The 25,031-nt window shown below is 42.4% G+C and overlaps 4 protein-coding genes across 5 annotated transcripts; 3 read left to right on the top strand and 1 right to left on the bottom strand.

Annotated features, from left to right (window-relative positions):
* Window positions 1-520: 520 nt before the first annotated feature.
* On the top strand, window positions 521-2,265 carry LOC104455746 (transcription factor CSA). Its single transcript, XM_039317873.1, has 3 exons — window positions 521-932; window positions 1,076-1,585; window positions 1,886-2,265. Exons 1-3 carry the CDS (start codon window positions 629-631, stop codon window positions 2,263-2,265), a joined length of 1,194 nt encoding a protein of 397 aa, XP_039173807.1. The 5' UTR covers window positions 521-628.
* A 3,203-nt stretch (window positions 2,266-5,468) lies between these two features.
* LOC104453941 (cyclic dof factor 1) lies at window positions 5,469-8,183 on the bottom strand. Its single transcript, XM_010068600.3, has 2 exons — window positions 7,710-8,183; window positions 5,469-6,852 (listed from the first exon to the last, which is right to left on the bottom strand). Exons 1-2 carry the CDS (start codon window positions 7,929-7,931, stop codon window positions 5,743-5,745), a joined length of 1,332 nt encoding a protein of 443 aa, XP_010066902.2. The 5' UTR covers window positions 7,932-8,183; the 3' UTR covers window positions 5,469-5,742.
* A 12,185-nt stretch (window positions 8,184-20,368) lies between these two features.
* LOC104453942 (myb family transcription factor PHL8) lies at window positions 20,369-22,541 on the top strand. Its single transcript, XM_010068601.3, has 6 exons — window positions 20,369-20,934; window positions 21,052-21,128; window positions 21,223-21,298; window positions 21,385-21,460; window positions 21,564-21,633; window positions 21,710-22,541. The coding sequence occupies exons 1-6, from the start codon at window positions 20,808-20,810 to the stop codon at window positions 22,343-22,345; spliced, it is 1,062 nt and encodes a 353-aa protein (XP_010066903.2). The 5' UTR covers window positions 20,369-20,807; the 3' UTR covers window positions 22,346-22,541.
* Window positions 22,542-22,664: 123 nt separating this feature from the next.
* LOC104453943 ((R)-mandelonitrile lyase-like) lies at window positions 22,665-24,933 on the top strand. Of its 2 annotated transcripts, none has more exons than XM_018859592.2 (3): window positions 22,665-23,072; window positions 23,222-23,866; window positions 23,961-24,933. In XM_018859592.2, exons 1-3 carry the CDS (start codon window positions 22,865-22,867, stop codon window positions 24,836-24,838), a joined length of 1,731 nt encoding a protein of 576 aa, XP_018715137.2. In that variant the 5' UTR covers window positions 22,665-22,864; the 3' UTR covers window positions 24,839-24,933. The 2 variants fall into 2 exon arrangements, with proteins under 2 accessions (XP_018715137.2, XP_039172955.1); XM_039317021.1 differs by having other exon boundaries at window positions 23,229-23,866.
* Window positions 24,934-25,031: the final 98 nt, after the last annotated feature.

Consider the following 25,031-nt stretch of genomic DNA (forward strand, 5'->3'; position numbering starts at 1 on the left):
TTTGTCAGTCCGGCCATGGAGTAAACGACTCTCCCAATATTTTTGGGGACACAGGGGAGGGGGCGCAGCCAGCGAACGTGGGGCGAGCAGTTCAGACTAAGTTAAACTCTCTTTAGTAGGTGGAATACCCACCTTTTCCCCTTCCTCGGAGTCAAATTCGTCGTCCTGTTTATTTTCATTGAAAAACGAGTTCTTGAATTTCATCGAGTCATAAAAGAAAAAGATGATGCAAAAACAAAAACTGTAGAGCAGCAGCACTCTGTCACTGCCCCTCTCTCTCTCTCTCTGTCTCTCTCTCTTTCTAGGTTTCCGTCAAATGCAAAATCGAAACACTTACGGTTTTGCCATTTCGAGCCTCCTTCCCCCTCTGCCTCCAAAACAGAACTCTCTCTCTCTCTCTCTCTCTCTCACTTCTTATTATCTACCGAGATGATGACTGAGTAATAGTCCCGAACCAGAGTCTCTCTGTCAGCAAGAACTAGCGAGAGAGAGAGAGAGAGAGAGAGAAATGGCGAACAAGGGCGTCTATTTATCGGAAGCCAATGGCCACACCGTCATCGCCAGCTGCCAGTATCCCTCGATCCCGTCTCCGTCCTCGTCGTCCTCGACCGGCATTGTGAACGCGGACATGGGCTCTCTCTCTCTCGCCGCAGCCACCGCCCGCCACGGCCTCGCCGATCTCCTGGGGGCGACCACGAGCGACCCCATTGATCACCGGCGCAGGAAGGCCCACGGAAACGGCGTCAGAGAGAGCAACAGCACGAGCGACGAGCACGACGGCGGGAGGGTCGACGGGGAAGCCGGCGGCCAGTCGAAGCTCTGCGCGAGAGGCCACTGGAGGCCCGCCGAGGACACCAAGCTCAAGGAGCTCGTCGCCCTCTACGGCCCCCAGAACTGGAACCTCATCGCAGAGAAGCTGGAGGGCAGATCAGGTAAACGCCAGGAAAAAAACATAAAGTTTCCATTTTTTTTCGTATATTAAATAGCGAAAAGATTGGATTTTCTTGGTGACGATGACGAAAAGACTGTGTCTTTTACTTTTGGGTCGTTGTCTTGGTCGTCGATGTTGGCATAGGGAAGAGCTGTAGGTTGAGGTGGTTCAACCAGTTGGACCCGAGGATCAACCGGAGGGCGTTCACGGAGGAGGAAGAGGAGAGGCTGATGCAGGCGCACCGGGTGTACGGCAACAAGTGGGCGATGATAGCCCGGCTCTTCCCCGGGCGGACCGACAACGCCGTGAAGAACCACTGGCACGTAATCATGGCCCGCAAGTACCGGGAACAGTCCACCGCATACCGGCGGAGGAAGCTCAGCTTGTCCCGGTCGCCGTCGTCTGGCTACGCCAGGCCGGATGAAACCCCCGCCGGCCATCGCGATCGGGACGACTACGACGACGCCCCTGCGAGGAGAGATTGCCCCGCGTCGTTCGGTAATGTGGGGGTGTCACGCTGGGCAATCGGGACGACGGCATTCGATCATCATCATCATCATCATCAACATATTCTTGGCTTGAATAATGGGTTGAGCCCAACTAGCAATAATGGAGAAATACTGGCGGTTCAGAATGGATTTGGTTTTCTCGCTGGTGGGTCATTTGCTGTGATATTTGCAGTTTCGTTTGGTCTCCATTTTTCTTGGTTCGAGCTGTGCTTCTTTTTTCCCTCTATTTCTAGTTCGTGCTGAGTATATCTCGCGTGCATTTCTCTTCCGGTGGCCATGTCTTGTCTGTCTGATCATCTTCCATGTCCTCTTCTGTGTTAGAGCAGAAGATGGGACCGATAAAAATCTTAAGCATATGAGTACGCAGATAGAAGGAAGGTCGAGACAAAGATTTTGTGCCGATTAGTAGTGTCTTTAAATATGATGCCTGCTTCAAATTCAAAAGGAGGAACGATCACGACTGGAGTAGAACTGAGCCACTGTTTTATAGGTCGGAACAGCAACCACGACGACACGACGGCGAGCTTGTTCCACCACCAAACGAAACCCTGCACGAACTCATACGGCGCTTGTCTCCACCCTCCCCGGTGGCCACCGCCGGCGACGACCCAGCCGTCGGACCAGGACCGCCGCGCGGTCAGGGACCCGTACGCCCAGTGCTGTTGCTCGGACACGATCGCGTTGACGACGGCCCATCAAGTTTCGCCCTCGCCGCCGCCGCCGCCCAGGGAATGCGAAGCTCCTCCGTCGCCGCCGCAGCCGCAGCCGCAGCCGCCGCCGTCGTCGCCACCATTCATTGATTTCCTCGGGGTCGGAGCCACGTGAGGGTTGGAGATCAGAAAAGAGAGGAGCTTTTTTTTTCCTTCCTTCCGAGATTGGCTGGTGGTGGGGGAATCGTCAGTGAGGACCTCAATGTGGATCTGCTCCTACATAATGGAGAGAGCCATTAGAGGTAATCTGAAAAGATTGTTTCTTGCTGGACGTGTCAGCAACCCAGAGAAAAAGCCAAATGGCACCCCCCGCCCAGAAAAAGAAAAAGAAAAAGAAAAAAAAGGAAGAACGAAAAATGAAAATGGAAAACCGAAAAGACTCGGCCTTTTGTGTTTTCTTCTATGATTCGTGTCTCTAGTCACTCCCAACCTGAACTTTCTTTGTGTTCTGTTTCTCGGACAGGGAGGCCTTAAACTTATAATTTAACTGATTAATCTGATGGCGACGCAAAGATTAAATATGTTTCTCTCGCGTCAATTCATAGTTGCAGCGTACACGAAATATTTAGAGCACATCTCGCCATTACTGTTGGGAACGATAGAGGCTTTGCTCCTCTTTTAGGTAGGTCACAGAGCTTAGGTAATCCACGGTGAGGCTCAGCTAACGTTTCTCGTTTTTGGGCATTTAGATTTCGAGGATCAGCTTTTGCCTTTGGGCCAGCATTAGCAAAGTTCCATTTCCTACGTAGGGGAGGCAAACTTCAAAGTTCTGGTCATGTAATGATAACTCGCTTCTCTTCTTCTTCTTCTTCTGCTGCTGCCGCCGCCTGATGCCATCGCCAGAGGCGCATAACTCTACTCAGCTTTGATATTTTACAAGGACCGGTGTGTCCCGAAGCTGGTCAGTGGGGATGGTTCGAAATTCCACAGGAATAATTTTTGTGGAGTCCAGATGCCCCACCAAGAGGCAAGAGTTCTGTGAAAAGCTTCGTACACATTCCCTGGTCGCCTTTGCTCCTCTGAAACCCAACTCCACCCGAATTACCTCTGTGGCTTACGTGAGCGTGAGATCTTTTCAGTTCACGGGTCGAACCAAATCGACCCTTAGTTTGTCCTATAAAGTTAAGCTATTTATAGAAATCAAGGGAACTATGCTTTATAGCTTAGCATATGCATCAATATGTTATCAGCAAGCTACACCGTCATGCACCTTCAAGTGGCGTTTGTCTGATGGTCATGTGAGTTTGTCGCGACCTACCCTTGGAAAAGAGAATAGGTCTAAGGAGCATTGCCTAAAGGACGGACCTAAAACCCATAATTAGGCAATGTTTCTCCCAAAGCCCATACCTCGCACGACATTAAGGTGTTTTTAATAATTTTGCAATAAATAATCGTCACTAACTTATTGGGGTCGGTTAAGAACCGAGTGAGGTATAAAAGTGTACCTTATTTCTTACGTAACCAGAGAAGTCAGGACCGGAGACTTGATTACACTAATTAACTAATTAGTGCAATTTCGATATCTAATCTTGTTTATTTTGACAATCAAACAATCTGGATTGATTTTTAAATTTATCCACTACCATATTATATGATTATGTGGGTACGTAATCATTAAAGTAACAATCAGTAACTAAGAAAGTATTAAATAATTACAAGGAAAAGCAATAATCTAACATTAAAAAAAGAAGAAAAATGACATTCCTAACTAGGTTAAAGGGAAATCACAATCAATATATTGAAAGTGCGCCATCATTTGATAATTTGTCTCAAAAAGGGAAATATTAGAACCCTATTGCAAGGCCCTAAGATTTTGTTCAATTTTGAGCCCTATTTTTGTGGATGATTTTCCCACACTTTAAGAGAAAACTATTCAAAAACTAATTTTTTATAAAAAATAAAAATTCGATTTTTTTAAATATATATATTTTTGCAATTTTTATTCCGAAAATAGTAACTCGGGCCGGGCCCTCGGCCCGATGAAAATGTGGGTCGGGTAAGGACTCATGGGTTTGGGTCATGAACACTAAAAGCCTAATTGAAGAAGTGGGCTCAATGACTTAAACCCATTCGGAAAAGGGCCAAGATCAAGCCCAAATTTATCAAAGGAAAACACTTAAGCCCACTTACACTAAGATCACTTTAAAACAACTTCCAGCACGTCCGAAATAAGCCCAGCTCCGAAATTGGCCCATTTACTTGACCTATCCACAAACTCCTTCTTAGACATGAAAATAACCTTAAACCCCATAAACTAACCTAAGCCCAACAATCGTTCAAAAAAAAAAAAAAAAACCTAAGCCCAACAACAAAATTCAGCCCGAACCAAACACAAAAATCCCCAACACAAGATATCACCAGTTATCGGACCGCCGCCCTTCAGCAACAATCCCCATCATCATTCGTTTAAAACACATGGTCACGCCACCACTGCAAAGACCCTTCACAGAATATACCAAAACACAAAACAAAAGGCAACCAAGAACTTGGGAATATTCAAACTTGGTAGAAATGAAACTTGACTTGAAATATATCCCACGGACTTTAGAAGCCTTATACCGCCAAAAAAAGAAAAAGAAAAAGACACATCTTTGAATCATCAGCATAAGTCGGAATCCAAGACTAAAACGAAAGGTTTTAGTTCGGGCATTCCTTCGAACACGTGGTGGACATGGATGGATAAGAAAACTTGGACCTATCTTCAGAACTCGAACTCACATTGGGACTCGAGAAAATCAACGAACAAAGCTCGAAAACAACAAATACAGGCTGTTTGAAGACAAATCCATGAATACTAGATATAGCAAGCCTCTCAATTTCATGGTCTAGCCAAAATTTGGTAAGGCAACGAAAGACTCGGAGGATGAGCGGGGGAGTCCCTACTGGCTCGGGGACGGCGGCTAGAAGACGAGCTCGAAACGAGCATAGCTATGGCCAGTCGCCTTGGTGTCTCCGAGTCAAGATCCTCGGGGCTAGGGAAGTTCGGACCGAAAGGACACTTACCGGATATGTGGGTATCAGGAAAGCAAAGTCGGGACGAGAAGGATAGCGGACCACCAATTCCAGTCGAAAGGGCCGGGCTTACGCGGGGAGGGAAAGGCTGGGCCGGGCTTGGAGGAGAAGAAGGAAAAGAAAGGGTCGGGGCCTAGGCCCACGAGGGGAAAGGAAGGAGAAGCGGGTTTCTTCTTCTTTTTTTTAAAGTATCTATTTGAGAAAAAATTAGGTGTCGACCGAGTTCCGTCGACATTCGTAGTTAGTCCGAGGAGAAGATGAAGAAAAGCGATTGAAAGTGAAGCAATCCTTTTTTGTGCATGACAATAGGGAAAATATTCATGCATGCCATGTTGCCTGCTGCCCTCCGAGTTTCAACTTGAAATGGACTGGATAGATAAAAGAACATGGGGTCTAAAATTCCGGCTCAAGCCCAGGAAAAATAGCCCGGAATCAAAGAGAAATGCCCAAATTGATGAATGTCTTCACGCGACGGAGCAGCAAAAATCTAGGAAAACAGTCTGACAAGAGAGGCATCGGCATAGCTCCCGACTTGTTTTATCATACAAATTCGAAGTTTGGGTGGATTCGTCTCTACCTCTCACGTGCTCTCCTGGAAGTTCATTGACCGGCACAGCGCTGCGGGATTCGCTTGCAGCAACAGAGTCCTCCTGTCATTGAAGCTCTTGCCTTTCGCAATGGACTGAAAAGCCTGGGAGAAAAAACCGTCCGACTCCCCTGAATCAGAAACTCCGTCCAGTGCTTCCCTTGCCCCGATAATCGATTGCTTGGTAGTTGCTCTGCAATCATAGACATTCCCATCTCGCGAATGCTTCCCTAGTATCATCAAACTTGGAGGACTAGTGCTCGCGTTGCTGTGGCTAAGTGAGGAGGGCAAGGAACCAGGCAGTGCATAAGCCCAATAACATTGTGGCGCTTGGTAAAATGAAACAGGGAAGCCTGGAGTAGATACAGCAGTTGGGGAGTTCCATTGAACAGAATCCAATGGAAAGCCTCGGTAATTGTGGGCTGCCGGTTCTGGTGCGCTACAGTTGCTTGCCTTCTCCGTTGAATTTGAAGCTGTCAAAGAAGATCCACACGAACGTTCGTCGCTGAAGTTATCTAACCCCCTACCAGAACATGGAATTGCTCGTCCAGGATCAAGAAATCCGTTTATAGTACTTGGCACTGGAGCTGCAGATTGACCCCAATTAGGAGAATCTGAACCGAACCTCAGGATGGTGGTTCCGGCGGTTTTCAAATCACCAGCACAATCAGCTCGAAGAGATTCAGGTACTCCCGTGTTGTGAAACAGTGCCACCGTGGCTGCATAAGAATTCTTGCTCTTACGACGGCCAGCGCCAACAGGGATGTTCCTCATCGTTCCTCCGGCAGTCCAGTACCGTTGGCACTTTCTGCAGAGGTGCCTGGGCTGATTCAGGTTGTAGTTGTTGTAGTAACAGAACTTGGTATCCATGCTGTTGCATCGCGGGCACGGTAGTATCTTTTCAGGCTTCTTTAAAGTCGTTTCTCGTGAGATACTCGTTTCGCTCTCTTCTTTGTTCTGCGCAGAAGGGGGAGAAGTTTCTCTGCCCGTTTCATCTTTCTGGTTAATGATCGTTGATTCAGCAGAGTCTTTTGGGTTGTCCACCGCCCAACATGATATGCCTTCTTCATATTTGTCATTCATCGGTTCTCTTTCTGATAATGCCTAGCAATTTTAAAAGAGGTATGGAGGATCAGTACTTAGTATGTTGTAGAAACAGGAAACATCTACTAGGAAAAGATAGATCCTTCTTTGAGTAAACAAGACAAACAGACAGCATTTGCAGTTGAATAATACGCTCGTAGCATTTTAAACTGCGTTTCCTGATCATTTCACTGCGAGCAAATTCATCTTCAGTGTAAAATCCATGTCCAGTTCAACGAATTCAGCAGGTTTGATAAGAAGCAGAATTGAACAGAGAACAAAGTTAGATGAAGAACAGCAGTCCGAGAGATTGACATTCAATGGCAACCAACTCAATACTAGACAGTTGCTTTTTAAATGATAACGTAGTTTTGGTCGATTCATGGATTGTGAAGCCGCAACTTCATGAATTCAGGGGGATCACCAAGTGCTCCGATCATGTTAAATGAGAAGCAGCCAAGAATTGGTGGCGAATGCCCAGATAACAATAAGGAAGCTTATCAATAACCAAGAAACCGAACGAACTAGCACCACAAGAAAAGGGTTATTTCCGGCCTCTATCCTGACCAATTTGCTCACGCACCGGAGCGAACTTATTACCGATCAATGGATCCCGACCAGTTCATATGCTGCGATCTTCATGAAATTGGACGCGCTCAACTCCATAAAAGAGATAAAAATGAATCGGAAACAGAGCTTACCCTCTAACGTTAGGACATACCAACCAACTAGAAGTCCAAGCATGCACCAATCCAGAAAGGCAGCATAGAAAAATTGAAGGGAGAGGAAATTTACGAGGATTGGAAAATCAAGTTCTTTCCTCGTTTCAAAAAGACCAACTATGAAGGAAAGCTAATTGAACTGTCAGTTACCAATACCTTGTCTCCGCGAGTCTCCCCTGCTTCTCTTCCACCTCTGTGTTCCTGCCACGCAGCATCAGCAGAGACAGAGCCACCGCGATCCCAGGAGCCTGGACCTCCAGCTTCCGAAGCAAACTCTTTCCCACCTCCCCAGGACGGCTCATCAAGAACGCCCCGCTTCTCCCGGAGACCAATCGTCTGCCCAAACAGCTTTATCGCGGCATCTTTCATCTCCAACATTCTCCTCGTTGCCACAGCTCTGCTCTGTTTTCTCTCTCTCTCTCTCTGGAGCAGTTCAAAAGGTCTCAGCAAAAGATTAGCCCACTGCCCGTCTCTCTGCTTTCTCTGTTTTCTCCACAGCGAAGCCGGGGGGGGGGTTCTTCTCTCTTTGTAGAAAAAGAGGCCCCTGCTGCGAGTGCAAGCTCATGTGGGAAGATGCCACATCAGAAACGGGGGGAATTTTCTGAGCCACAAGTTCATGTGGCCTTTGAGATCTTTCATGCTGTTCGATTCCCCCACATCTCGCAAAAAGATAGTGCTCTTTTGTCCAACTTTTTCCCTTCCATGTCATCTCCCCCACCCCTCTTCCCCCTCTCTCTCTCTCTCTCTTTCCCCCACTCCTTCCTCCTTTTGTCCCTTTCCGGAGCTCCTTTTCATCTGTTGACCGACTTCGTTTGCTCGAGGGCCCTTCCATTTTTACCTCTTTCATCTTTTGCTCCGTGCTTCACTTGGGATGTGTGGTTCGATTGTCCGGAAACGCGACAGCCTCGAAGTTTGCTACGAACGGAAACCATGTTTTCGAGAATGACGATGAAAACAGAAAGATCGCTCCGAATTGCGTTTCAATGATTACTTGAGACACGGAAAAAAGCAAGAATTTTTTTGTTCTCCTCGGCTTAAAAGGTCATAGTTTGCAAGGATAATTATTGTTTGGCCGAAAAAGAAATATGGGTATATCTATCTATGCAACCACCTCTCGCGAAAACGTCATATTTAGGCAATTTTTTTTTGGGGTCCAAATATGAAACCGGCCGAATAGACTAATAAGACCTATGTCAAAATGGTACGATAGGTTCAACTTGATTTTATATGGACTTGGCGATTATGATGAACTTCTGTACATATCAAAATAAACACCATTATAATAACTTTGGTTATTTGTGGACGATGTCCTCATTTGTGATTATAACCTCCATTCTATCTCTTTTCTTTTTTTCCCAAATGATCTTTATGCCGTGTCCATCATTTAATTAGCATGAGGCATCGACCAATTTCAATTGATTTACTTTGGTCCGAAGAAAGACATTCTCACCTTGTAATCATGTCATACTATATTTAAGTTGAGAGAAATTGACGTCCGCACCTATTTTAGTCTCACATGAACCGTCAAATCATTTAAAACCTACTTGGTTGGATGGATATGAACCGAGCTCATATCCATGTTTAGATGATAACTTTTCCAAGTTTAATCCTTTCTAAATGAATTTTCAAGTAACATAAATCTGTATACTCATATTACACAATCATATTTGTTTCTCTCTCTCTCTCTTTCCATTATCAAAAAGATATTCATATCATGTTTAGTTTCTAAGTTACATTACATCGTTGTCATGTAAAGAAAGTAATGGATTGAAGAATCAAACACGAATATTAAAAGTTCACAACACGATGAGGACCAAAACTTATAGACTAAATAAACATATCATGTTTAGTTTATAAGTTACATTACATTGTTGTCACATAAAGAAATTAACGGATCGAAGATTTGAACACGAACATTAAAAGTCCACAACACGATAAGGACGAAAACTTAGAGACCAAACATATCATATTTCCTCTATAAGTTACATTACATCGTTGTCACATAAAGAATGTAACGGATTGAATAATTGAACACGAACATTAAAAGTCCACAACACGATAGGGACTAAAACTTGGAGAAAGCATAATTAGTGGCTGCAATCACCTGGAAAATCATGGGCAGATAAATTCCATATCCATAAAGAGAAAAAAGTTAGATGAAATCCGGTGGACGATTTGTCGGAGCGACAGCTAATGGCAAGTTGCCAGGTGGGCTCGGCCGGTGGGACCCTGGAGGCCTTCCTTCTAGCTAGTGGTGTGGAGGGCGTGCTGGCTCTGCTTTCCTAGTGAGGGATTTTGAGCACTTGCTTGAGTGACTGACACGTTTCGCCTCCTCCACGGGGGGAGAGAGAGAGAGTTGTGATGATCTTCCAGCGCGACTTTTACTCATTTACCCCCCCAAAAAGAAGGCAAAAAGGTAAACGATGAATGACGTGTACATTCGCGGTCGACATAGGATTTCTTTTTCTTTTTCTTTTTTTGTCAAAGTCGACATAGGATTTCGGTTGGTGGCAATCCCACGGCTCGATAGGCCCATCCATCATCGTCCGATGGGCCTAATGTTTTTAAAAGACCCTGATTCTAACTTTACTTCTTATCTTAATTTTAAGTTATTTCTTATCTTAATTTTAAGTTATTTTTTCCCATAAGAAGCTCATAACTTTAACTCCAGTTCCAATCTATTCAATTTTTCTTTGCTTCATACAAAAACCCACAAACTTTTACTTGAGGCCTAATTTTGTGTCCGTTAACCCTCTATCCATAATTTATTTTGACAAACGAAAGATGGAAAATTTCCGAGTGTGAGCTGTATGAGTGTCTCGATCCAAGCGTCTTGAGTGCATACTCTCTAATCACGAGAGATGAAAGACTCCTAAGCAAAGCATGAGAGATAGAAGACTGAACACAAAATTGAAGATTCTTGAGCGAGATTGGAAGGAAGACTCTTTTAATAGTAAAGACAATTGACGAAAACAGACCCTAATTGCTCTAGTTTTGACCAAATTTCAGATTGAAGAAGACATCGTTTGGGTTGATGTGGAAATTCATATCCAAAAGACGTCTTTTTGGATTTGAAATTTGAGAAAAAAAACGAGAGTAATGACATGAGAATGCCACATTAATAAAGGCAATTTTGAACGGAGGAATAATGAAGATAGATAGAGGATTCAAGTAAAAGTTCGTGGCTTTTTGTGTGATGAAACAAAAATTTAGGTAGAATTGAGACTTGACTTAAAGTTGGTGTTTTTTATAAGACAAAATAAACATGGAGGATAGAATTGAGAGTTGAACAAAAGCTGGCAATCTTTCAGAGACAAAAAAGAGAGTCTAAAGTAGAATCGACCCAATTGAGACTGCAATTAATGTTGGGGTCTTTTGAGGGTATTAGACTGATCTTAGAGCACAACTTACTCATTCACCCCAAAAAAGGGTAAAAAGAAAGGAGAATTGACATGTACATTTTCGACTGAAGAATGATTCCAGTTACACCCGATTGCCGCCTTGGCAATCTGACAACTCGGTAGGTCCCTCCATCCATCAATGTCTGGCAGGCTTCTCCAAATTGCTCGTCCTATTACTTCAGTCGGGGCTTGGAAAGTCTAAATGGTACATCGGATTAGTTTGGACATATGGTCATTTTTAAAGGGTCGGGATCAGTTTGATTGGATCGGACGATGACATATCTATTCCAAGTAGTTTTTATTGGACGAGTAGACTTTGGGGTCGGCCCCGAGAAATGAGCTTGAAAAAATTCGTGAGGCGTGGCTTTACGAAAGAGTTGTTAGAAAGCATGGGTTTAGATGATAATGGAGCGAAAAACAACAATTCTCGATCATCAACTTTTCTTTTGGTAGTGTCAAGCGGAAAGCGACATTAAGTGGAACAACATTAAGCGACAAGCGCATCATCAGAAGAGAAGGATGTTGCGAGGCTTTATGATATACAACATTATCTCGATCCATCTTTAACCTCGCTATCATCCAATTTCATGATAATCAGGTGCCTTTGAAATTCGAGCCTAATATCACTTGGATTCGGTTGTCGTGAATTTCGCCACTCATTTCAAAGAATGACAATCGTCGTTCGATGGCCCCTTTGAGAATTACATAGTGATTTAAGGATAGAGACCTTTTGTCCTCATTGGCTATGTAGCACCGACACGGACAAGCGACACGCGACACGACACGACACGTCGACACGTCATTTCTTAAAAATAAAGAATTTCGACACGTTCCAACACGTTATATATTAATATATTTTTATATATAAATACATAAATAATAATAATAATAATAACCTAGAATTAATTTACACGAAAAATATTAAATAATATCATTCATTATTTTAATTTGTCACAATAATACATAAAACTTAGAGGAAAAAACATTGTTTAAAGAAAAATGCTGAAATGATATTTTTAAATTTATTTATTTATCATATATAGCATTTTTTATTACTTCTTTCATAGTAAAAGACTTTTTAAAAACTAAAACAATTCTAAAAAAACAACTGAAAAAAAAAAAATTTGACCCCGTGCGTTTATATTTATAGCATTTTTATTACTTCTTTTATTACTTCTTTGTGTATATTTATATTTTGACCCCACAAGTATTATAAATTTTTAAAATTGACCCCGTGCGTGTCGGAATCGCGTGTTGGAATTCTGGACTCGCGTGTCGGAGAATGTCGGAGAGAGTTGACCACGTGTCGGATTTTTTGACACTCGTTGACCGCGTGTCGGGATGTGTTGGAGTGTGTTGGACACGTGTCAGAGTGTCGGATACGACACGAAAGTTTTCGGAGGGTGTCCGTGCTACATAGCTCATTGGTGCTCGCATACGGTGTTTCTATCGTCTTAACTGTTAATTCATATGAAAATGCGAGTCATGAAACCGTCTGAGCATACTTACCTCAGTGTTAAAAGTTACGAGTCCTTGCAGTAATTTTTAGCAAACTCCTTATATATAATTCATGTAGTTCCTTAGTACCTAAAATGTTAGCTCTTAAATAAATCAGGGAATTGTATAAGCAGTTTGGCCCAATACGGCCTTGTGGGGTTTGGAAATTCCTCCTATAAGTATAAATCCATCAAAGGCAGAAAAGAACTAAATCTTGAAAGCGAATGGCCCAATAGGGAAAGCCCTATTCCTGAATAAGACCAAAATAGAGAGAGAGAAAAAGAGTGTCTCTTTTGATTTTTATGACAAAATCCACTTTAGTAGGTCAAAACGAAATCCGGCGAAACCCGAGCCATAACTCAAGCATGTAGCCCAAACATCATGCTCACAGGATGATAATTTGGACGGGATGATACCTGTAAAATGCGTTTTAGATTTTATGTGAAGAGCAACGTTAGATATATTAATATTATTTTTTAAGATTGGTTTATTACATGATGCGCTGGACTATGATTAGCCTTTTTAATAAGTATGCCATTTCGGAGAATTGATCACAGTCCGACACATTGATGAACAATTTTTTATTTTTCAATAGACTAAGGGTAAAATTTCTCTTATTTGGGTGAAAAAGGTCAACAGATAGAAACAGACAATCATTGGAACATGGCTCGAATCAGCATCTCCATCTATAAACGGTCTCTCTACTCCACATAAATTGTAAATTCCACTTTGGTTGACCAATATTTCACTAGTGTAGAGGGAGAGTCTTTCTTTATTTAATTTAGTTTTCACAGGGGATTTTTTTCTTTTTTGGCTTTCCTGTCCTCCGCACTCTTTTGCTTTTGTCCTATTCTTTTCTCTTTTGCATATTGATTTCTCCTCTTTTTTTTCCACTAGCTTTTTAAAAAAAAAAAAAAAAATATTTACAAGTAATAAAAACAACACAAAATTGTTTGGCAACATTCTTGAAGAATATTTGGCAAAATTGAAACTGGTCTGTTATATTGGTGATTTTTGGCGAAAATTGCCCTGAAATACTACATTAGACTTTCATGCAAAGATTGATGACTAATGATTGATTGGGTAATTTTTCTTAAATTAATGCGACGAAAAGCTAATGATACCAGCATGTAACTAAATATCATTGTACCGGCAAGACATATCATCCCCTGAAACTTTTCATGAATCAAAAAGCTTCGACAAACGTGAATAACGTGTGTAGTGGACTCAAATCAGAAATTTACGAAACCACCTTGGGATTAACCGAGGTTGGTTGTAAACCACTACTAAGCTTCCATTTCCTTTCTGCTTAGATTCTTCTCCGGGTGTCACATTTACTGAGGATTGATTGATTTTACTTCTGTCCATGTTGAGTGGACTCAATGATTTGATAACTTCTATCTACTTTGAAGCGTGGGTGGCAAAGAAAATCATGGCGGTTGTTCCCCTTTGTTGGCTTGATGGGAAAGATGAAGAAAGGAAAAAAAAGAAAAGACAAGAAAAGAAAAGAAAATCGAAAAGAAAGAAAGAAAGCGATTTCTAAGAATCTTATTGCAATTATTATGCACATACCAACCAATTTCTCAGATTCCAAATGCACGATCATCTTTCTGGCATCCAATAGAGCAGCGGATTTCTAAATATGATGAAGGGAATCTTATTAGTTTCGAGCGGAGGTTTTGCTCAATTAGTCTTAAATTTATTATACAAAATATTAATTTAATCTTAAATTTTTTGATTTTACCAATTAAATCTTAAATTTTTGCACGAAATATTAATAGACTTTTTCCGGTCGATTTTCCTCTGAAAACCACTGACGTGGGGGCGTGCTGATAGGTTTATAATGATTGGACAATTTCCCGGCTTGAGTGGGTATCCGAGATATGTTGATGTTCAAAGGGAGAAAAAAAAAATTTCATGGTGTAACACACGACGAACCAATTACGTCGGCAAGGCAAATTTGGCCTAAATAATTGGAGGGGGAATATTTGTGCATGATACTATTTTGTCCCCATTCAGTGGGATCGTGGGGTCGGTGAGAAGGATGTTTCTCCCCTCAGTACAGACTCCAAAGACGTTGCACATCACATGATGAAGCAGACAATGTGGCCATTTCTGATGATCTGACACTCGTCGGGGAATATTATTCGGAAAATCGCACCACTCCCCGCAAAAAAATCAGAGTTTAATCCCCTCGAAGCTCATCATGGACCATTTACTCCAACTAATCATGTCATTTTGACACTGAGATTAGAGGCAAATATAATTTCGTGATATGATGTTATCGTTAGGTTTTGTCATATCAGATAATGTTTATTTTTGTTAATCGAGTGATGTACTCGCGTCGTTTACTATAATCAAAGTTTCTTTTTCTAAGCAGAAATTGATGGCTTGAGGTGATTCGATGTTGTGATTGTTGTCATTACCGTTGAAACATCATTTTCTTTCCGTTCAGAGGATCAGAAATTTGCACGTAGTGGATTTGTGATGATACCAGAAAACCCTAGTCCCATGATTGGAAACCAATGACTCTCTCCACTTGCCACCCTCACCAAACTCCTCAAACGAGTTGCCTCTTGAATGATTCTTGATCTCTTAGATCAGAGATCGCCAACCACGGTCACCGGTGATCTCGAGCTTCCGCATTGTCGACGGTGTCGGGATAGCCAGTGGGGAGAGATCCGAGTGCGCAAACGACGAGAGTATTTCCATCCCTACTCCTCGTGGGTACGCCATGCTATTGCTTCTCTAACCCTAACACAGCAAACCCTCCAGGGCGACCCTGGCGAGCTTTCCTCACGGTGACATGAAGCTCACGTCACTATCGAGCGGCAGGCGTAAAATCACCCCGCGAAATCTTATATATATATCCATGTGTAAAAAAAGCACTAGGATTTCAATTATATTCTTTCTAGGGAGATGGTGACCGCTTCCCTTTCGTGTCTCGCTTTTGCCCTGATTCCCTGAGGCCACTATATTCTTCTCCATCTCCCTTCTTTTTCCTTGCCTTTGGACTTGTGCGTGGAGAGAGAATAATATGTGCAATCGATGAGGGGAGCAACTTTCCTTTTTTCTCTCTCTAGTTTTTAGATGACTTTTGATTCACCAGACCTTCTCCCAACCCACGAAAGAAATAAAATAAAAATAAAAATAAAATAAGAAGAGAGGGCAGGGGCAGGGGGGGCCATTAGGGCATCATCCTAGAATCTACTTTACTCGTTATGGAATATATTAAAGCAAAGAAAAGAGAGAGCTTCAAGTACAGCCAGCAGCAGCCTGATGAAAAGAGAAATTGTGTTCTTCACTTGCGCCCCTTACCTTTTCCTGTTTTTTCAAAGTTTTAGGGGCCACAAGACGAATGCATACTCGTCGATAATTTCTTATATTCCTTTCTTTGGAGTGCGGATTTCAGTTTGGCCAAAAGGGTGGTGAGGATTTTTATCACCTCGATCTTATGGAAGAAGAAATGGACCGCGCATATATGCAGGATATGCTTATCAGTTCCTAAAGGAGTTTTGTTCTCTAGGTCCTTTTCCCTTGTGGAAGGGTAAGATGAAGTAGAAAGAGGGAAAATTGTCCAAAAGATCCTAAATCTATTGCATGACGGCTAATTCAATCTTTAAACAATCAATTATGTTAATTTAGTTATAAACCTTTTGACAATAAATTGCTGACATGGTGATCTACCAATTGTCGGGCCTCACTAATGATTGGTGGAGATGGCCACTGGTGAGAGCCTTGACGCCCTCGCTTGAGCTGGGGCTGACGAAGGTAGCAACCTTTGTTGACCATTGTCGTGGCTTAGGATGGCTGATGGAGAGAAAAAAAAACATAAAAGAAAAAGAAAAGGAGAAAAAGAAAGACAAGAAGAAATTTTTTAGAAAATTTTGAAAATTGAAAGTTGTCCATGTTAGCATTAGCCGTAGTGCATCAGACTATTGTCGCTAATTAGATTGCCACATTAATGATTTTTGATCAAAATTAACTGGAATAATTAAATTGACAAATCATAAAAAACTTCATATCTAAATTGGTATATTTAAAAAGTTTAGAATTAAATTAGCTCGATTAAAAGGTTTATGATTGTATTAGCCATTGTATAATAGGTTTAGGATTTTTTGGACAATTTTTTCTAATAGAAAAAAAGTTGAGAGGCTATAAAGTCTAGAAGCTTGTTGCAAAAACTGGAATGCTAGGTGTCAGGTAAGGAGTATTGAGTCACTAGAAGCTTGTTGCAGAAAGTTTCTAAAAAATTCGCCATTGAAGTCTAGAAGTCGATCACGGCGATAAAGTCTAGATATCCATAGTCCAAAGCACCATCAATGAAACTGTCCCAAATGAATGAACTAATGAGGTATTTAAAGGGAGAAGATATGATGGTAAGCCGAATGGATCATACCGTGTCATAATCTTGATATACAGAATGGTTGGTGGATAAGTGACCGCATGTCGGGTGGACAAGAACCAATGATACTTGCCTCGCGTAAGGAGGGCATGAACTAACGCCGCATGTTAGAGTGACACAAGCCAACATCAACCCTGCTATAAAGTACTAGGGAATAGGATCAAATTCTGTAGTCCTTCAAATAAAAGGACTAGGGAACAGGTCAAACCATCTCTAATGAGTCATACCAAAGTTCACCAAATCAAAACTCTTTAAAATATCCTAATTGAGCAGAAATAATCAAGATTGTGCCACCAATTCTAAGGGCTCCCTACATATAGCAATGCTCTCTAGAACAAGGCTCCAATAAATACCTAAGCAAAAGATATTTGTCAGTAGATTCAGATAATTAGCGCAGAAAATTGTAAATTCTTTTTCATAAATATAAAATGATCAAATTATGCTCCTACACTGCTCATCCGTTTGTCTCAATTCTCTTTGTCATATTTTGGGCAACAATATTCCTTTCTTACGAGGCCAACAACCTGATAGAATCCTGAAAGCTCATCAAATGGAAAGAAAATGTGGAATAAGACCCATGTGGCTTTTGTATCGTGCCAAATCATTCATTTCGAGACTTAGACTAGATAGTGACTATGTTTATTACTGAATAACCCTATTTGGTCGGTTGAAGTTTTATCTGCTTGCATGCTCACTTCTATCTAATCCATATCGTATGAAAGACGACATTCAATCAAAATTATTTGCCTCTTCTCAATGATACAAAATACAGAAAACAACAAGAGATTGTAATTATCTTTTCAGTGGTGTGATATGATGCGACAATTTGTCCTAAATACAGATCTTGAATGGACTCCAACATGACCACATACTTGCAATCAACTTCAGAACAACACAGGATACAGCTAGGGAAACATACTAATGAATGTAGCAGACCGAGCGAATGAATGGCACTGAGAAGGCAGTGCTTTTGAGGGTGGGGTGGGAGTGATCAATCATTGGATTTTGATTCCGGCGATCAACACGACAACAGCTATCGGCCGCAACCCAAAGAAAACCCTTAAAGATCGATCTGATCAATTTGACTTTTACACGATCATTTGCTGGCCAATGACATGTATTTATCTTCTTTTTCCCGCCCCTTTTCCCTTGGGTGGAAATTTCTTTTGCTCGGCCGGATCCTCTCCTTGTTGTGGAATACAGGCTAAAAAAGCTCATGCACTCCCTCTTCCTCTTCCCCTTTGGAATATGTTTCTTTTTCATAATTCACCTCTTTGATTGCATTACTATATGACAGAGAAAGTGGAAAAGCCATAGAACTTGTGCCTTTTTGTCACTTCATGGAGTGGGGCTCCTTCCAGTCTCTAATCTAGTTAAGATTGTGAGATCATCCTCTGTACATCTAATTTTTAAAACCATGCGGGAGTCATTAAGAACGTCGTCTCTTTTAGGAAAAGGATCAGCCAAATAATTTGAGATTTTGTAAATTTAATGCGTATATCTCAATGTAAAAAAAGAAAGAAAAGGATTTATCACATCGATTGAACTGCTATGTTCACTTGGCTCACCATCAAGCATTTGAATAGGGGCCACTTTGATCATACTTCACTTTGTTGGAATACCTTACTTAGGAAAAACCACATTCACCAAATTTTAAGATAATTATCCAAAATGTTTTAAATTTATTGTACGAAGGCGAATTCAGTTTTATACATTTCAGTTGTATTAATTTCATCCTAAACATATTGTATGACAGCCGATATAGTCATAAACCTTTTTATTGTACCAATTTAGATCTAATTTTTTTTTTGACAATTTACCTTTTGTCATTTTAATTCTAAATCTCTTAACAATCTGCAAACGTAGTCCTTCTGAGTAATTTTGGCCCAAAATCGTTGAAGCTATATTGGTAAATCATTAAAAGGTTTAGAATTAAATTGGCAAATCGTGAAAATGTTTAGAACTAAATGTTTAAATGTTTAACTAAATTGGCATAATAGAAAAATTTAGGACTGAACTGGCCGTCGTATAATAATTTTAGGATTGAATTGGCATAGTAAAAATATTTAGGATTGAATTGAATAAGTTTAGAACATTTTCGACAATTTTGCACCAAATGTTTGATTCCTCTCTCCCTCTCCCTCCCTCCCCTGGCAAGGTAGTTGACAATCTTAGATCAATGTCCATTGAGGCTGATCATTCCATTTAGGGTCTACACACGCATACAAATAGTCGAGTCATTACAAATAGTGTTACATCTCTTACTTGGACATCAGAGAAAGGACTGCTGGCATGATCGGTCCTTTCTGAGGCTTGACCCACGTACTTCGTGCCAGATTAATTGACTCCTCTTTGTGTTTCTGTCGACAAGTGTTCGACCATCGATAGCGGCATATCACAACGTTTAAATTCCTGCGGATCACGGTTAACGAACGTTATGAAATCGGTAGCAGTGCGTCAAGATGCTTAAAAAAAAAAGTACAACGAGTCCGTGGTTGGCAAATAGAATAACGCCATCGTTTGACAGGTTGTACGAAGGACCCGGCAGGGGCCGAGATTCTCTTCTCCGTGGATATTTCACCACAAGAAAGAAAAAGGAAAAAAGAGAGAGACAGATGCTTGGCCTTCAATTTTCTACGATAAAGAAATATGAACTCGACCAGGTTATGAGGAACTCGAGTCCTCCCCCGCCCCTTGGGTAGGATGATGATGATGATGATAACTGATTGAAGACGACTCCTTTTTCCACATTTTCGGAAGGACAAGAAAGGAAAAGAACTTCTGGGGAGATAAGAGGGACGACCCGATTCTCTTCCCCTTTTTTGTGGTGTGAATTCTTTGTCAACAAAGAAAACATTATTAGGTGAGGTAAGGTAAGGTGCCATCGTACAGGATAAAATGATTAAATAAACCTAAGTTGGATTCATTCATTCTTATCCTCCTTGCTAAGAACAAGAGGAATCTGCCGACGTCACCGGTCGCTTCTGAGAACGACGGAACGGGTCCTGTTCAAAAGACGAAAGCATTACACACGAGAGCAAAGAACCCGTTTTTCCTCTTTTAGTTCTTCAGATGATGCCTTTAATGACCCTCACGAGTATCTATCTTTAAGTATATTGAGAGACGTAGAATACGACCCGTTTGTCGAGAGGCGTATGTTTGATTTGTCAATGTAAATTGATATGCTAATTTAGCAAATTGATCTTATCATACCTTGCATTAATCCGTGAAGAAAATGGAGAACAACACAGCATCACAGCATTCCCCTCTAGTTTTATTTTGATTATTCTTGAACACTCGAGGCTTCTCAGGAATAAGGAAAGCTGTACTATATGCACTGAGCATGCATGGACTCTTGGTGGGCCAAGCCTCTCGTTCACAAGGGAATCAAGCACAGAGAGAGAGAGGGAGAGAGGTGGGAAAACAGCTAGGCAGAAACAAACCACGTACTTTATTTTTTTAGGCCCTCTTTTCTATCCTTTTGAGACTCATCAAATTGATGCGTGTTGGCTTTCTTTAAATTTTAGCTGCACCAGAGATTCTCTCCATCCCACCCTCCCCTCTCCTCTTTCAAGTCAAAGAAGAAAGAAAGCAAGAAAAGAAAAGAAAATTCTCTAGAAAAGAAAAGTTGGTGTGGATTGAGAGAGATGGGAAAAGAAAAGGCAAGAGAGCCAGAGACCGAGTAAGCGAGGGCATATATTCCCCTACCCCAACATTGCCCCACTCGTGTTTCCAGATATGGAGTGAAGGAACATAGGACAGCCCAACAACTCCACAAATTTTATATAGAGAACCACAGACACCTCCCACCATAATCAAACCAAAGCTTAGGCAGCCAAGGAAAGAAGAAGGATCAGAGACCCAAAACACTCCTCCTAATCCTATATTTATGTTTCTGTCATCACCCATCCTCTGTCTCTCACTCCCATCATCCTACAGACAACATCTCAAATGGGTCTGCAAAATCATCAGAAGATGAATCTGGTGCTGTCCACTGACGCAAAGCCCAGGTTGAAGTGGACTCCCGAGCTACATCACCGGTTTGTTGAGGCGGTCATGCAGCTGGGCGGAGCAGACAGTTAAGTTTGTGTATTCCCGATTGTTTTTACATACGTTTTTGGGGTTCAGAAATGAAAGATTTGATCATCGGTATGTCGAGTGCCGACTGATGTTCGTGATTTTATTTGGTGGACAGAGGCAACCCCGAAAAGTTTGATGAGAGCGATGGGCATTCCTGGGCTGACTTTGTACCACCTGAAGAGCCATTTACAGGCATTTCTCATGCTTCGAATAGCTAAAGTTATCATTGTTACTGATACCAATTGGGAAAGCTAAATTAAAAGTTTGCATCTTTTTTTTCCTGCAGAAGTACAGGCTTGGAAAAAGCCAACAGTCAGAGTCCTGCATTGACACGAAGCAAGAAGGCGAATTCTATGCAACAGGTTGAGCCACTAACTAATGATCCCAATCTTTAGGGCATGTGCTTAATTGATTTCATTGATGAACCTGTTTTGTTGCTTAATTGCAGAAAACAAAGAGGTTCAGAGTGCAGACGAATATCAAAATACCGAAATAATCGATCCATCGACCTTCCAAATGAATGAGTAAGACTTACATTGATATATCACAGCTTATTAAATATTGATAGCGTGGTGATTGGAATGGTAATACAGAGGGATGTACTTACCCTTCCTTTACATGTACCAGAAGCTTGCAGATAGCTCAGGCTCTCCAAATGCAAATGGAAGTGCAGAGGAAACTTCATGAACAAATTGAGGTAAGACCAGTATGCACATTTCTCATGCAAGTCTTAACTTGCTGCAGATGCCAATATAGTTCCACTTTCCTCTCAGGTACAGAAGCATTTGCAGCTACGCATCGAGGCTCAGGGCAAGTATCTCCAATCTGTACTGAGAAAAGCTCAGGAAACATTAGCTCGGTACAATAATTCCCCGGTTGGCATTGACGCTGCAAAAGCCGAACTGTCTCAATTAGTTTCGATGGTTAGCTCTGGTTGCCCCGGTTCTCCTTTCTCGGAACTGACGGAATTAGGAAGTTCAGACCTCAATGATGCAGCTAGGAAACAATTAAAAGGTATATGCTCAGTAGAAAGTTCGTTAACTTCTTCTGAGAGCTCGGGTCGAAATGAAGAGAAGCCAAAAGGCAATGAGCATGGCAAAATGCACAACTTTAGTCCCACTTCAATTGAGCTTCGGTTAAGTAACATACGGCCGGAAGAAGTACCTTCACAGAACATATGCAACAAAACCACAGGGAGGAAGAGATGTGCCAGCAGTGGCTCCGATGATAATAGTCTCATTGCAGAACAATCTAGCAAAAGTTCTCCAAGGACAAGTTACAAGCAGAAAAAATGTGGACTCCCAGTGACACTCGACTTGAATAGCCAATATCAGGCCGACTTCGATCCAGGCCCGAAAAGCATAGACCTGAACTTTCAGGGAATCGAACAGGCAAATGGGCATTTCTAGTTATTTTGGAGGTCCTGGGACAAGACAGGATTGAGAGGCTTAAGGAGTGCAGCACTGTGCATTGAAATTCAATCTGAATGCTGATCTTTTCAGTTGTAGACTATGTATATTGGCATGTAAATGGACCCGCAAGAATTCCTCAAAGCACATTATATATATATATATATAAAGAAAAATCAATATATGTTGTGTGGAATCGTGTTTAATCTGGAGTCTCATATCATGGCCGATATGTGCCATCGAATTCTCCGTTAAAAGTACATCATCCCATTTTAAAGCTCGTCTTAACTAAATCCAGGCAAGTTGACTCCTGCACAAAACACCATCATTGTGTCTTTGTCTTCAACACAAGTGAGGCAGGATTGTAACTTAAGTATGCAGATACATGAAAAGTGTAGCGACTAAAGAACAGAGAGTGGAGGAAACTCATCCTAGAAGCAAAATCATTAGTTCCCCAAAAGAAGAGGAGTGAATCATTGGACCAACCATGTGTACGCAGGCGATCTCAAAGCAAGGAGAATGCCATCAATTGCACCCGTAGCACTTAGACACTTGATTAAGAGGGAAACGGCTGTTAGAACTAATAAATACATCACTTCTTCCTCTCTTCCGATCGGAGCAGGGGAAGGACCAAACATGGGGATTCTGCATAAAATTCATCCGCTTCCGATAAGATCGATCCTTTTACTTCAGATTTTATCTTCATTTCCTTGTACACTATCTCAAGGTATGCAGCTGCACCTTCTAGTTCTTATCTTGTTACGGAAGTAACTATGGTTGCATCGATTATGTTATCTTAGTAATTACTGCAAATTTAGATCGACATTGATCCAGATTCTGATGTCATCCTCTGGTCATCTTGCTCCACCATTCTAGGAAACAGGCCACCTTACATGACTTCGGACCTCAAAGAAATCTCCGGCAAGTCTTTTGATTACATTATTGTCGGGGGAGGAACTGCAGGATGTCCTCTAGCGGCAACTCTCTCTGAGAAATTCTCCGTATTGTTGGTCGAGCGTGGTGGGTCGCCTTATGAGAACCCCTTGGTCATGGATAGAAGAAACTATGGTTTCTCGCTGCTCAATACCGATGAGTATTCATCGGTGGCACAGAGCTTCATCTCCAGAGAAGGGGTTGCAAATCACAGAGGACGGGTTCTAGGAGGATCGTCCGCGATCAACGGTGGTTTCTACAGCAGAGCTAGCCCCGATTTTGTTAAAAGAGTCGGATGGGACGTAGAGCTGGTAGACGATGCATACAGATGGGTGGAGTCGAGAATCGTTTTCCAGCCGCAGTTGACCCCGTGGCAGTTTGTCGCCGAGTTCGGATTCCTTGAAGCGGGAATTTTCCCGTATAACTTCTACACGCTGGAACATGTCGAAGGAACAAAGATTGGTGGAAGCGTGTTCGATAACTACGGAACCAGACATACATCGGCCGATCTCCTAGAGGCAGGGAACACGGAAAACTTGACCGTGCTCTTAAATTCAACCGTGAGGAATCTCCTCCTAAGCAATCACAGTGAGCCATTCAAACTTTGGAAGAACTCGATCAATGCTTCATGAAGCTCACATACTCGTAACACTTCCGTTTGCAATCTTTTCATTTTTTGCAGGTGATAGCAATGAGACGCGGGCTTATGGCATTTCGTTCATCAAGAGCGACGGGAGCTTGGAAGAATCGTATGAGGCTTACCTCAATCGCGCAAACGATTCGACATTGTCCGGTGAAGTCATTTTAGCAGCAGGGTCACTAGGGAGTCCCCAAATCCTGTTACTCAGCGGAGTCGGTCCTCCTGAGCTTCTTGAGAAGTTCAACATCTCGGTACAAAGTGGCCTCAGGGAAGTAGGACAAGGAATGCAAGACAATCCGTGCGTCGCGCTTCTCGCCGATGCCAAACCACAGAATCGTCTACCCGAGCCACCCGTGGTGGCCGGCATAGCCCACGGTCTCAAATTCATCATCGAAGCGGGAATCCTCCCCGTTGGTCTCAATGCGACCAGAATGCCAGTCGCGATCAAGTATGCCTTCCCTGCGTCGAGAGGCACTCTGGAACTGAACAGCACGGACCCGAGGCAGAACCCTGCGGTGACATTCAACTACCTGTCTGAGGAACAGGACATGAAGGCATGCATCGAGATGGCGCAGCTGCTCCAGAGTGTCGTCAGGTCTCCGGCCATCTCTGTTTTCCAGGGGGTGGAACACAAGGAGGACGAGCCGTCAGGCGATGAAGAGCTCGCCAGCTTCTGCAAGCAGAACGTGCGGACGTTCTACCACTACCACGGCGGTTGCGCGGCCGGGTCGGTGGTCGACGAGGACTACAGAGTCTACGGCGTGAAAGGATTGAGGGTGGTGGACGGGTCGACGCTCCTGGAATCGCCAGGGACGAATCCAATGGCTACGCTAATGATGCTAGGTAGATACCAGGGCATCAAGATCCTAAGGGAAAGAGGACAATTCGATGCCTCTAACACCCAAGATCATCGTCCCTAGCAAGCTCCGCACGCAATAAAACCATGTAAAGTTGACAACTTTATGAATCTTCCTTGATGCAAAATCTTGATCTGAAGGTGCATTGATCGCGTTTCCATCGATCTCTCTCTCAATTTTCGTGCTCACGTCGGATGAGGCAATTCGTGTCGTGTCATCGTCGCTTTCATTGTTTCGTTTTTGAATCGATCGCGTG

Source organism: Eucalyptus grandis, chromosome 7, assembly GCF_016545825.1.
Source record: "Eucalyptus grandis isolate ANBG69807.140 chromosome 7, ASM1654582v1, whole genome shotgun sequence".
NCBI classification, from domain to species: Eukaryota; Viridiplantae; Streptophyta; class Magnoliopsida; order Myrtales; family Myrtaceae; genus Eucalyptus; species Eucalyptus grandis.

What these genes read in the sequence shown, in the direction of transcription:
- LOC104455746 (XM_039317873.1), top strand. Translation starts at nt 629, where the DNA reads ATGGGCTCTCTCTCTCTCGCCGCAGCCACCGCCCGCCACGGCCTCGCC. An exon ending in GAAGCTGGAGGGCAGATCAG is followed by an intron (nt 933 to 1,075) that starts GTAAACGCCAGG and finishes ATGTTGGCATAG; the next exon opens with GGAAGAGCTGTAGGTTGAGG. An exon ending in TGGATTTGGTTTTCTCGCTG is followed by an intron (nt 1,586 to 1,885) that starts GTGGGTCATTTG and finishes CAAATTCAAAAG; the next exon opens with GAGGAACGATCACGACTGGA.
- LOC104453941 (XM_010068600.3), bottom strand. Translation starts at nt 7,931, where the DNA reads ATGTTGGAGATGAAAGATGCCGCGATAAAGCTGTTTGGGCAGACGATT. An exon ending in GGGAGACTCGCGGAGACAAG is followed by an intron (nt 6,853 to 7,709) that starts GTATTGGTAACT and finishes TAAAATTGCTAG; the next exon opens with GCATTATCAGAAAGAGAACC.
- LOC104453942 (XM_010068601.3), top strand. Translation starts at nt 20,808, where the DNA reads ATGGGTCTGCAAAATCATCAGAAGATGAATCTGGTGCTGTCCACTGAC. An exon ending in AGGCGAATTCTATGCAACAG is followed by an intron (nt 21,299 to 21,384) that starts GTTGAGCCACTA and finishes GCTTAATTGCAG; the next exon opens with AAAACAAAGAGGTTCAGAGT. An exon ending in TCGACCTTCCAAATGAATGA is followed by an intron (nt 21,461 to 21,563) that starts GTAAGACTTACA and finishes TACATGTACCAG; the next exon opens with AAGCTTGCAGATAGCTCAGG.
- LOC104453943 (XM_018859592.2), top strand. Translation starts at nt 22,865, where the DNA reads ATGCCATCAATTGCACCCGTAGCACTTAGACACTTGATTAAGAGGGAA. An exon ending in TCCTTGTACACTATCTCAAG is followed by an intron (nt 23,073 to 23,221) that starts GTATGCAGCTGC and finishes CCACCATTCTAG; the next exon opens with GAAACAGGCCACCTTACATG. An exon ending in TCTCCTCCTAAGCAATCACA is followed by an intron (nt 23,867 to 23,960) that starts GTGAGCCATTCA and finishes CATTTTTTGCAG; the next exon opens with GTGATAGCAATGAGACGCGG.